Below are 11936 nucleotides of genomic sequence, written 5' to 3'. Positions count from 1 at the left end.
AGCTCACAAAAATCAGAACACAGTATTCGCTCTTCCCTATGACTGGTCTTTGTCTTCAAGCAGCTGTAAAAGAGGGCAATCAATAAACCTTGCCAGGGTCTTTTTAGTGCTTTTTGAGCCATTATGGTCATAATGCTTCTTCAGGCTGCCGTGTCAATACACTCGAGACACTGAATATGTCAAAACCACATAAAATCTTTATTAAGATGAAATTAAATGAGCAAGCCCAAATCAGCAATTTAAATGGATATTGTTCTTCAAGGATGCCAGACCTAAAACCCAGACACAACTGAAGAATTCAGGGCATTCAGTTAGCATTAAATTGGTGTGAAACTCAAACTTTTGCCACAGCTCCTGGGCAGGAGGAATTTAGGAGGCTGGGAATTGCTGTCAAGGTGCTCTTGACACCTGCCCTATGTTTTTTATTGCAGCATTGGCCTGAGCTAAAAAAGTGAAGCAAAACTGGGGCAGGAGGGAAGAAAACAGTAACTGGCATGAAAGTTCTGTCTGTCTCTGCTCATCAAATTAACCCAGACTGATCCAAAGGAAAAAAAAATCCTTATTTATGTATGGTTCTAGGTGACAGTGCATGGAGCTGCACCGGGTGGCACTGCAGAGAGTCCATCCTCATGCTGCATGGCCCTGGTGGGTGGATTTCTTCTCCCAAATCCTCCCGAGCCCTTTTAGACCCTGTAAAGTCACCCAAGCTGTGCTCACGTGGACAATCTGCAGCAGAACCGTGGGGCAGGTTCAGCTCAGTGACTGAACTGAGCCTTGCACAGAGGCTGCAGCATCAGAGATTTTCACCTGCCAAAAGGAGGTGAGGGCAAGCAGGACATGTGAGAGCTGCCAGGACCTTGGGAAAGAAAAGCTACAAGCTGGAGCCCCCCTCAGCACCCCCCAGCACACAGCTGCATGCAGCAGCAAAGGCTTGGGCTGCCGTGGGCTGCACGTGAGCTCCAGGAGGGGACAAACCTGCGGGTCAGCCAAGGCAGCGAGCAGGAACTGCAGGTACCACGAGGCTGCTGGGGCACAGAAGCTGCCTCTGGGCTCTTTCCACAGACAATGTCAGGCATGCAGCCGTTCAAGCCCTTTGCTGCCACTTTGCCCAAGTTTTGCTCAGGACCCAGCTGGGCTTGTCTGGGCTAGATGCATTCTAACAGCCTGCATGGATTGCTTTGCTCCACTTGGGAGCTCCTGTTTTGCAGTGCCACAATGCCTGGGACATGAGTGGGTTTGGCCCAGGCCTTTGCCACTGGCCAGCAGTGATATCAGCTGCTCTGTGCCTGTGCAGGACTGGCCAGTTTGCTGACCCTTGGGACCAGCCTGACAGAAAGGTTCAGGGGCTCAGGTTTTGCATCTCAGAGGGTGCCACGACTCTGATGTGCCCTGCAAGCTACAGGCTGGACCTGACTCCTCTAGGGGTTGTCACTTGGAAGGAGGAGTAGCCTCAGCACTGACCAGTGGGTTGGTAATAGGTAGGACAGCACCAGCCTTGTCCCCAGAGCACCACCGGCCTCCCCTGCCAAGGGCACGGTGCCTTGTGCTGGGGGCCTGGTTCTAAGGGCAGCAAGGGACACCAGCCCTGTGGATTTCCACTGGAGCACAGGGATCCCTTCTGCATTGTAATTGTGCAGCTTTTGCTTCATCAGGTGGGATCCTACAGCTTGCCAGGAGGATTTCACTGTTCACAAAGGAGCTCTTTTTCTTCTCAGTGGAAAGCTGAAAAATTGCTCGGTTCCAGCCTATTTAGTTTTAATTGTTTCCTTTAGTTCTCATTGCCCACAGCAAAATATCACCTTCCCCTAACAACCAGCCAGGCTGGGAGCCAGCCACCCTGCCCAGCCACTGTGCCAACCCTCCTGCTGGTTCTGTGGCTCCCAGGAGTCCTGTCTGTGCTGGCAGGGCTGGATTTGGGGAAGAGGCATCACCCTCAGCAGGCAGCGGGCAGAGCAGCTGCAGTGCTGCCATGGCTGGGCTGTCTCCATGCCCCGGGGGCTGCTGCTCTGGCTCTCTGCTTTCCCAGCCAGCTCAGCCCTCCCTGCTCCCCCCTGGCAGCTGCTGAGGAGGGGCCAGCTTGTCATTCCTGCTTCAAGGTGGCTCTGAAGAGAAGGATGTTGCTGTGCTGCTGAGCCTGGGGGATGTTGAACAGCAGAAAATGAGAAAAGCCTCTTCTCTCTCCCTTCACCAGAGTGGGCTTTGAGCAGCCTGTGGCTTTTTGGGAATGATGTGGTGCATCCCAGGTGAGCATCACCTCCAGGACCTCTGCTGCTGCTGCAGCTCCTAATGCAGCCCTTCCACAGGGACACCCCACAAAGACAAAAACCTCCTGTCAGCAGAAGAAAGCAGGGTCTTGCAACCTCAAGAAAAGCTTGTGGGGACTCCTAAACCTTCTTGGCAGTTTTGGGACCAGGAGGATAAAGCAATATTCCCTTCCCATGCAGGCTGCCTTCAGGGAGCACAGCCAGACACCCCCAAGCAATCTTAGCAACAGCTCAGGCTCGAGGGTAATATTAATGTATTCCAGTATGAGGCAAGGATGCAGGGCTGTCAGGGCGAAACAGGACAAAAATACACCCAACCCATCAGAGTAACCCATCCAGCACTGATTTTATCCCCAGGATAAGAGATCTCTGCACCAGGGCTCAGTCTGGTGCCGGGCACTGCCTCAGCTGGCACGTCCCAGCCTCCAGGGCTCACAGCACCAAGCCAGAGCTTTCCCTGAAGGTTTTCCTCTGCTCAGTTCTGGGGAAGAACTAGAAAACAAAGGCTCATAAATTAATTACTTAAAAGAGCAGCAGAATGTTATTAGATACTTGGGAGTTAATTGCACTGGTGCTAATCACATGTATTTTAAAGGAACCAGCAGAGATGTAATATGTAATTCCACAGGTATTCCACAATAATTTAGCAATTTAATTAATTTCTGCTAATACCTTTTAAATCACCTGCCCACTTCCTCTCATGTTTCCTGAGGGAAAGGGGGAAGAAACTTTTCCAATTGGCTGAATCTGTTGCAAACTCACTTTTGTTGCCAAAGATACTGTTTTATTTCTCAGTGGATTTAATTAACATTAGAGTATCCCTGGGTGACAGGGTGGCCAAGCAAGACTGAGATTGCCTGGTCCTAAAATTGGAAGTCTGGATCAGGGATGGTTGAAGTGTTTTGGACAGATTGTGATGGGCTGAGAAGATGGAAACTGAAATGATTTGTGGATTTAGGTCAAATTCAGTAAGCAGAGCCAGGGGAAAATGTGTGAGAGAAATGTAAACAGCACCAGGCATTTTATTCCATCTCCTCAAAATGCAACATTTTCTTTAGAAAGAGCAAAAATATCCCATTTCAACGTGTTTGAGATGCAGGTTTTCTGATTGTCTACTTGTGACTCCCCCCAGGGTGAGGCAGCTGAGATGCCCCCAGCCCTGGGGCAGCACTGCAGCTGGAAAAATGATTCCTTTCCTTTCTGGGCCCACTGCTCAGGGAGTGCAGGGCACAGAACCTCGGCATGGCACTTGGGAGTCCAGGGGAGGGGGACAGAGGCGGAGAAAAGTGATTTGGGCTGTATGAGAGCTGAGCCCCCCCTCCCCATGCTGGCAGAAAAGAGACCACCAGAAGCCATTGCTCTCATGGGGCTTTTATTGTCTGGCTGGCCCTCACCTCCCACCCTGCTGCCCGTGGCTGAGCCCCTCAGCACCACCCACGCCTGCAGAGGAGACCCCAGCCCAGCTCATCCCCAAACCCAGCCACCTGCCAGGGACAGCACATTCTTCCCGGCCCTATTCTGGGGTTTGGTTGAGTTTTTTGTTCTTTTTTTTTTTTTTTCTTTTTTAATATTTATTTTAAAAATATAGTAGCTGTGGAAAGCAGCCTTCTTTATAAATGCTTGATGCCAGAGTGAAATGCATCGTCACCATCCTTGTTCCACATCCCTCCTGGGTGCCCCTGCCTGCCAGCAGCAGTGCTGGGGCTGGGGAGGCTGCTCGGGCTGCTGCAGGCAGGGAGGCTCTCCATGGCAAGGAGAGAGAGAGAGAGGGACCCTTCTAAAAATAGAAATATTGTGCTGAGTCGTTTGGAGTGAATGAAATACATAAAACACCAGCATTAGATTAGCTCTAGCTCGTCAGATATTGCTCCTGGCAGAGTTGGCGCAGGGCGCTGGTGGAGCCTCAGTCCTCCTCAGCCCGGGCCAGGGCAGCCACGCCGGCCCCAGCCCCGCTCCCCACTGCAGGGCTCCCTGCTCACCCACCTCGAGGACACTGCCCCAGGGCAGCCTGAGAGCCCCCGGAGCCGATATAAATAGGAAACTGTAAACACAACCATTGGAGATAAGAGACATCTACGATCACAGGGTTTACTGCTTGAAACGCCCCACCCTCCCCCCAATCCACACCCCTATGCCCTCGTCCCCACCCCGTAAAAAGGTCTCCAGTAACAAAATCTTCGATCCAGGCTTGGAGTAAAGGTGAGGTGCTCGGGGAGTAAAAAGGGACATTGCAACCTTAGCAGTCTTTGCTCAGGAGGGGAGATGGTGGCAGGAGGGGGAGAGAGGGTCAGCTGGTTCAGGTCCTTTGCAAGTCCATTTGGTTTGTCTGGAGGACTCCTAGGGTTGTACCTGAGATGAAGACGTCTAGAGGACACTCCATAGCTCAATTGGAACGCTGTTGGTGTTTCTGTGCCTAGAAGAGCCCTCACTGCCGGGATTTGTCTGTCGTGCTTGCAGCGGGCAGCAGGAAAGCAGCGCCATCCCTCTTCCGCTCGGCACGGGGCCGTCTGAACCACCGCCGGCCCGGGGCACCCTCATGTGTCCAGGATCTCGCTGGTGGGCGACGGCTCGTGGGGGATGCCCTGTGCGCTGTGCATGGTCTGGTTGTGCGAGAGGGAGTTCTGCTGGAGCTCCAGGGCGATGGCGTTCTGCGGGAACTCCTTCACCTGCCGCTTGTACTCCAGGAAGGTGCACGCCTTGGTGGCGATGGCGATGATGTTCTTGCCGATAAAGATGGTGGAGACCCTGCTGTCCTGGAACAAGATCATGTTGATGGCCCGGATGAAGATGGTGACGATGTTGATGGTGACCAGGCTGAGGACGGGGTAGAGCATCATTTTTTGCGGGGCAATGTGCTCCCCTTGCATGCTGATCTCACTGAGGGACACGCAAGGCAGGATCAGCAGGAGTATGTAGCAGTAGAAGAACATGAGCCCCTCTGCCCAGATGGGCAGGCCAGTCCTGTGTGGCTCCCACAGGTTGGCCTGGATGTCCAAGATATCCAGCAGGTCGAGGGCCACCCAGAAGAGGCGTCCCCGCAGGTCCTCTTTCTTCCGAAAGGTCCGTATGTACTCCATGCTGTCCAAGGCCACCAGCACCAGGTAGAGCCCCGGCACGCAGATGGAGAGCAGCAGGGTCAGAGCTTTCCTGGCCACCGTCTCCAGGTTCTTCTTGTCCGCTTTGTAATTCTGAAAGATGAAATACAGCTTGATCTCCAGCACGAAGATGTAGAGGAACCACAGGATCATGGCGTAGCCCCGCTTGGCCGTCTTCACCTCGGCGCCCACCCACACGGCCACGTAGCGCAGCACGATGAGGAAGCAGATGTCCCCCACCAGCACGATGATGCAGACGCCGATCTTGCGGGGCCCCTGGTTCTGCTCCACCAGGTAGGCGTCCATGAAGGCCATGCTGGTCATGATGACGATGGTGGTGAGGCAGACGTGGCGCCGGTCGGGCGGCGGCAGCACCATGGCGAGGCGGGCGGCCCTGCGGCCCTCGGCGCTAGGGGCGCGCTACGCGCTGGCGCGGGGCGCAGCCGCTCGGCGGCCAGGCACCCAGCGCCGCCCTGTCCCCCGCTGCCAGCCCAGGGAGAGGTGCCTGCAGGAGCAGAGGCTCGGCTGGCAGCCCCACTGTCCCGGGGCTCGGGGCTGCCCCTGCAGAGCCCACGCCGGCCCGTCGCCCCTCAGGGGCCGTGCCCTGCAGGCACCGTGGCTCTGCCCCCAGCCCAGGGCTGGCTGAGCAGCCCAGCCCCAGGCACCCTCCACCACCAGCAGCCAGGGCTCACGGGTGTGCAGGGGCTCCTGGAGGAATGTCCCTCCTCGCTGGTGGGTCCCCCATCGCTGTCAGGCTCTCCAGCAGTCCTATGGCACTAAGACGCCTCCAGGCTCCAAGGCCCAAATCGTGGTATAGATCCCTGGAAAGACGGCAGGTGGCGGGGCAGAGGGGGAGCTCCCTGTTCCCAGTGAGATCCCACGGTCCTCAGGGCTCTGGGGGGCTCCTGCTGTGTCCTCACAGGAAATCACCTCCACGCCTATCCCCACAGGGCTGTGCTGGTGTCCTGCTGCTCCCAGCTGTACCCGCATCCCTCCATTCCTGCAAAAGACAGCAAAGGGCGAGCGTTAGGCTCCCTCTGTGAGCTGACCACGGGATGGTGGCAGTGACAACCCCCACAGCTCCAGCACACCACGGCTGAGCCGGGCTCCCACCAGGTGCCATCCCACCATGGGGGCACCCACCACACCCCGGCCTGTGTGTGAGGGTGCAGAACAGCTTTCCACTGAGCACACACACACGCACTGCTGTGAGTGAGGGTGCAGAACAGCTTTTCACTGAGCACAAGCACACCCCGGCCTGTGTGTGAGGGTGCAGAACAGCTTTTCACTGAGCACAAGCACACCCCGGCCTGTGTGTGAGGGTGCAGAACAGCTTTTCACTGAGCACAAGCACAGCACGGGCTGTGAGTGAGGGTGCAGAACAGCTTTTCACTGAGCACAAGCACAGCACGGCTGTGTGTGAGGGTGCAGAACAGCTTTTCACTGAGCACAAGCACAGCACGGCTGTGTGTGAGGGTGCAGAACAGCTTTCCACTGAGCACACACACAGCACTGCTGTGAGTGAGGGTGCAGAACAGCTTTTCACTGAGCACAAGCACAGCACGGCTGTGTGTGAGGGTGCAGAACAGCTTTCCACTGAGCACACAGACAGCACACAGGCTGTCCTGCAGGGATCGCAGCCTGCTGCCCTTCCACGGGCACTGCCTGTCCAGAACTCCTCAGCAAGCTCACGCCCTGTGTGCTTCTGCTCTTCCAGCAGCACCAACATAAAACCACACACCTGGTGGGGACACACAGGTTCACAGCATTCCCAGCTCCAGGTATCCCTGCTCCAGCAGGGACACAGACCCACAAGTTACTGCAGAGGTCCCAGCCTGGACAGTTCTGCTTAACTACAGCCCTGGGATTCTACCAGTTCCTGAGCAGCTCTCAGGGTGTGGGGCACATCCCTCCTCGAGCAGGGTGAGGAGGCACCTGGCTGGCACATGGGGGACAGGGCAAAGCTGTCCCCGGGGTGTCATGATGTCCCAGCAGCTTTCTGGACTGGTTCAGCTGCTTGTGGACACAGCTCCTCCTCGTCATGCTCTGCTTGCCTAATTAATTTGTTAATCTTTTCTGTGCAGGGAATGCACTCCCAGAAATGAACAGTTAGGTCCCAGTGCATGCAAAAATATCATTGAACTGCTCACTGGAGACAGACCCTGATCACAGCCACAGAGGCTGAAGGGAAGAAGCCAAGCTCAAGGAGGTGTAAGCCTTTAAAAACCTGCCCTACTTTGCAGCTGCTTATGTTTATAGGGCCTCATTTACATAAAAGCTGGATCCTTTCCTGCTTCAGGGAGACAAGAAGAACAAAGAAGAGAAAGTGGGAAGCCAGATGAGTCAGAGCCAGCCCTGCCTTGTGCCTGAGTAGGTGGACAGCAGGGATGCATGTACCTGTGCCCTGGTTTACAAAGGATATGGTGCTCGGCAAACGTTAGCAAGGGACTTAAGGCTCCATCCAGGACCCTCGGGATGCTCTTCTGAGTCTGCCAGCAAGGAAAACTGGCATGTTAAAATAATTTCTCAAGCAGGAATTGCTCGGAAATAAACTAAAAAGATGTGGTGGGAATTCATGAGAAATGCTGCCTGGTGCTTCCCAGGCAAGGCAGTCCCTGCAGCCCCACTCGCCAGTGTGGCTCTCTGCCACAACTCAGAGCTGCCGTTTGGGGCTTCAATTTGTTCTTTCTCGAGGTTTCGGATAAAAATATACGGTCACTGCTGTAACTGCCTCAAAACTCATGCCAAGTTTTACAGAGGATTTATAGCCAAGGATAGATAATTCCAGATAAATTAGCTCTTTCAGGAGGGAATGGTGGCTTTTTTTGTCTTTCACCCTGTAAGTATTTATGCCTTCAAAAGACAGCGGTTATTTAAAGGGCAGTGGGTTGCATCACAGCACGGTAAGGTACAGAAGCAGCTTGCTTGTAAACCCTGCCCCCGTGCCCTGGAGTTCCTGGTGTGCTCTGGGGTCCTTTGTAGATCCATGGAGCAGAGCTTGCCAATGTGAGCGATGCCTGACCAGCCTGTCGGGAGTGGGCACATAAAACTCTCCTGGGAGGACTATTAGACAAAAGCAGGTCGTTTTTAAACAACCATTACTTGGTAACCTTTAAATGACCGCATTGGACAGCACATTCAGAAAACTGTCTGAGAACTGTGCTGAGTAAGCAAGACAATAACCACGTCAGACACACACAAGAGCACACCTGAGGCAAATGTTTGTTTAGACAAGTATTCACAAAACTTCCTTCCTGCAGGAATTCTTGTAAATAAAAGGCAGCCCACCTGAACATAATGGGCTTGGAGCGCTATGGATGTCAGTGAGCCAGGCTGGCAGCTTCCTGGAGAAGGGATCTGACAGCTTTGGCATCCCTCTTGGTGCCAGGACTCCCACAAGCAGGTGATGAAGCGATGCCTCAGTCTTGGCAACCACAGGCCTCCTTACCAGGACAAAATTCAATCCCTAATTGCTTCTTCTCCTCTACTTCTACCCTGCTCAAAGAGCTCCATTGCACTGGAGTGAGCAAATGACCTCAGTGACACTCAGTGTGTCACCAGCTGAGAAGGCAGAGCCCAAGGCCAGCATCCAGCCCCCCAGCGAAGGCCAGCAGCAGGGAATGGGAATGGGGAGCAGCAGCCTGTCCCCTCTCCATCTCTGGGGTGTGCTTGGGGACACCCCATTTCCCAGCCCAGCGTGCCCTTTCCCAGCTGCCCTGCAGGATGGGAGAGGCTTCAGAGGGAATGGAGGGGGCTGCTGGTTTCCTGGAGAGACCCAGGGGTCCTGCAGATGAGTCCAAAGCCGGCTGAAGGGCAAGGTTTGCACTCTCACCGCTGCCCTGATTACTCTGGCACCGAGGGAAAGGAGCAGCATTGGCGCAGCCAGACCTTGCCCTATTCCCCTGGCGCCTCTACTCTGTCTCAGAAGTTATTTCTTGGTCTTGCACTTCTTTTTCCCGGCTCTCCCAGATGCTACAAAGCACTGGTGGTTACCAAAGAACCAGCAGTCACAGCCTTGCTCCAGCACCGGCCCAGGCAGTCTGGAAGAAAACCAAACTGTGCTTTTGCCTGCGATGCCGGTGGCTAATTGCGGTGATTAATTACCGCTGGCTCTGCCCTTTCAGGCCGCCCATCACAGAGCCCTCCTCTCCTGCCTGTGCCCAGCCCCTGCCGGCACAGCAGCCGGGAGCTGTGGGATGCGGGATCCGCACACCAAACCCAAATCCCAGCCCAGGAGCCACGGCTGCAGACAGCTCCTGGAGCCCCTGCAAAACATCGTCATTAACGGCGCTTCCCAAAGCCCAGCTCTACCTGGCAAATTAATTTAAATTATTTATGTAATTTGGATCCTGTCTATTTTAAAAAAGGGAGTGAGACAGAAGTATACACAACGCGCTTCCCAGGTAATTAGGATGCCGCATTGCTTAAAGCTTCATTTGCACTTTAATTGCTTTGATTTATTCCACTTTTCCCGAGTGTAAATCCAAAGCTCCCCCTCACCTGGCCCTTCAGCCTTCTGGAGAGCTGCTGCTCCCCCAGGGCCTTCTCCCACCTGGCAGCATGGGCCAAGAGGAGGCGATGGGCACAACCACCTCTGCTCGGGACTCCAGGGCAGCTGTGGCAGAGGCACCAAGCAACGGCACCGCTCCCTGGCAGCTGTGGCAAAGCCACCAAGCGATGGCACCGCTCCCTGGCAGCTGTGGCAGAGGCACCAAGCGATGGCACCGCTCCCTGGCAGTGTGCTGTGCCCCAGGGAGCCACAGCCAGGGCCCCGCCCTTGGCAGGGGCCGGGCACAGGGAGTTGCTGCTCATTGCTTACACCATTTGTGACTCCCTGAACCCCCTGTGACCGTGCACCATGTAAGGATGGGGATTGCAGGCAGGGCAAGCTCTGCCTCGACTAAGCAGAAACTCCAAACCAGCTGATCCTCGAGCCTTTGCACGTTGCCGCCGCTGGTTCAGCCTCACTGACCTGCAGGCTGAGGCTTCACCTCCCCACCCCGGGCAGTCCCTGGGGACCATCAGAGGAGGCAGGGAGGGAGGATGCTCCTACCCTGAGGAACAGGAAGGTCGCTGTGGGCAGCGGCTGTGCCCCGCCTCCTCCAAGGCAGCACCGGGCTCTCCAGCGCATCCTGTGAAGGAAATGAGATTGAGGAAGATTTTTCCGGACCCTGCCCACTAATTGTGTCTGAAGGAGGAAGCAGCCCACTTGCTAATGACTACAGATAATTTACTGTGTAGGCCCCATCAAGAGATGGAGAAAGAGCTGCAAACTGTTCCTAGAACCTGCTCAAAATAAACAATGCGATGTCAGACAAAACCAGTTCCTGCTTCTACCAGTGAGTGCATCAACTGTGATCTCCTGCTGCAAACACCCTCAGTCCCCTTTGGGGCTCATTTCAGCCCCCTTTCCCAAAAACAAGCACAAGCAGAAGGTACCAGAACCATTGCCTGAATAGGACAAAAAAACCAAAACCTACCCTCTCAATCACATTGCTTTGGTGACAGGGTGGGGAAATGCTGCTTGCCCAAAGCAGAGCCCTACACAGGCTGGCTGCATGGACAGATGGATGGATGGATGGACAGATGGCCTTTTTGTTCCCAGTTTTGTCCCCCACAGCCATCCTGGTCAGGGCTCTTCTGCTGACACAGGCAGCTGCAGCTGCTGGGAACATCTCCCCATTCACAACCATGCTGAGTTTGATGATATTTGACAGACATGTAAAAAAAAAAAAAGTGCCTTTTTACATGTTCTGGGTGTTTAAAAATAGTTAAAGGTAAATGATTCATTTTGACTTGTACATAAATTGCGAAATTTTAATACTACATTTTGGCTTTACCAAAACAATTTACCATTTTCCCAGCAAAATGCTTCTGCAGAGGAATTTCTTGGCGTTTCCAAGTTGGGTGCATTTTCAAAATTTTGATCTAATCTGGACCAAACCCCAGATATGAAAGCATCTAAATCCCCCACGGTTCATTGGTTTGTTGCCAAAAAGGGCACATTTGGCAAACATCTGTCTGAGTGTCTGATTGCCACAGTGAGAGATGCACGTGGAGTTCAGTGGAGTGCAGGTTCTGCTCACAGAGTTATCCCCATCCTCCTCTCCCTCCTGCACTCTTTATCCCTCTTCAGCGAGCTTTGCCCACTGGTCCTGGGGCATTTCCCTCTCTGCTACCTCGGGAGTCCTCCTGGGCTTGCTGCTCCTCTGCCAGATCATCAGCATTTCCCTGTACCACTGCCCTCCGGTGCCAGTGCTCCTGCAAATGCAGGACTTGCCCCTGCTGGGGGAACTGGACCCAACTAAACTCTCTTTTTGGTTTGTTGGTTTGGGTGGTTTTTTTGGGTTTTTGTTTGGTTGGTTGGTTGGTTGGTTTGGGGGTGCTTTTGTTTGTTTGTTTGTTTGTTGTTTTCCAGGCTTCCCCTCCTCCTTTTTGGGAGATGCTGTTGGATTTGACGTGTTTCCTCCAGCACGCTCCCAGCTCACCCCCGAGGGAGCTGTCTGCAGCTCAAACCAACACCCTCACTGCTCCTGTCCCTGCCCAGGAAACTGTTGGGCTTTCCTCTGAAGGAGCT

At 54.2% G+C, this 11936-nt stretch overlaps 1 protein-coding gene across 1 annotated transcript; it reads right to left on the bottom strand.

The window, feature by feature from the left end:
- Positions 1-3619: 3619 nt before the first annotated feature.
- TMEM121 (transmembrane protein 121) lies at positions 3620-5793 on the bottom strand. Its single transcript, XM_030953386.1, has one exon. The coding sequence runs from the start codon at positions 5735-5737 to the stop codon at positions 4799-4801; it is 939 nt and encodes a 312-aa protein (XP_030809246.1). The 5' UTR covers positions 5738-5793; the 3' UTR covers positions 3620-4798.
- Positions 5794-11936: the final 6143 nt, after the last annotated feature.

The sequence above is a fragment of the Camarhynchus parvulus genome, chromosome 8, assembly GCF_901933205.1.
Source record: "Camarhynchus parvulus chromosome 8, STF_HiC, whole genome shotgun sequence".
NCBI classification, from domain to species: domain Eukaryota; kingdom Metazoa; phylum Chordata; class Aves; order Passeriformes; family Thraupidae; genus Camarhynchus; species Camarhynchus parvulus.
This window is presented reverse-complemented; position numbering and strand designations above follow the sequence as displayed.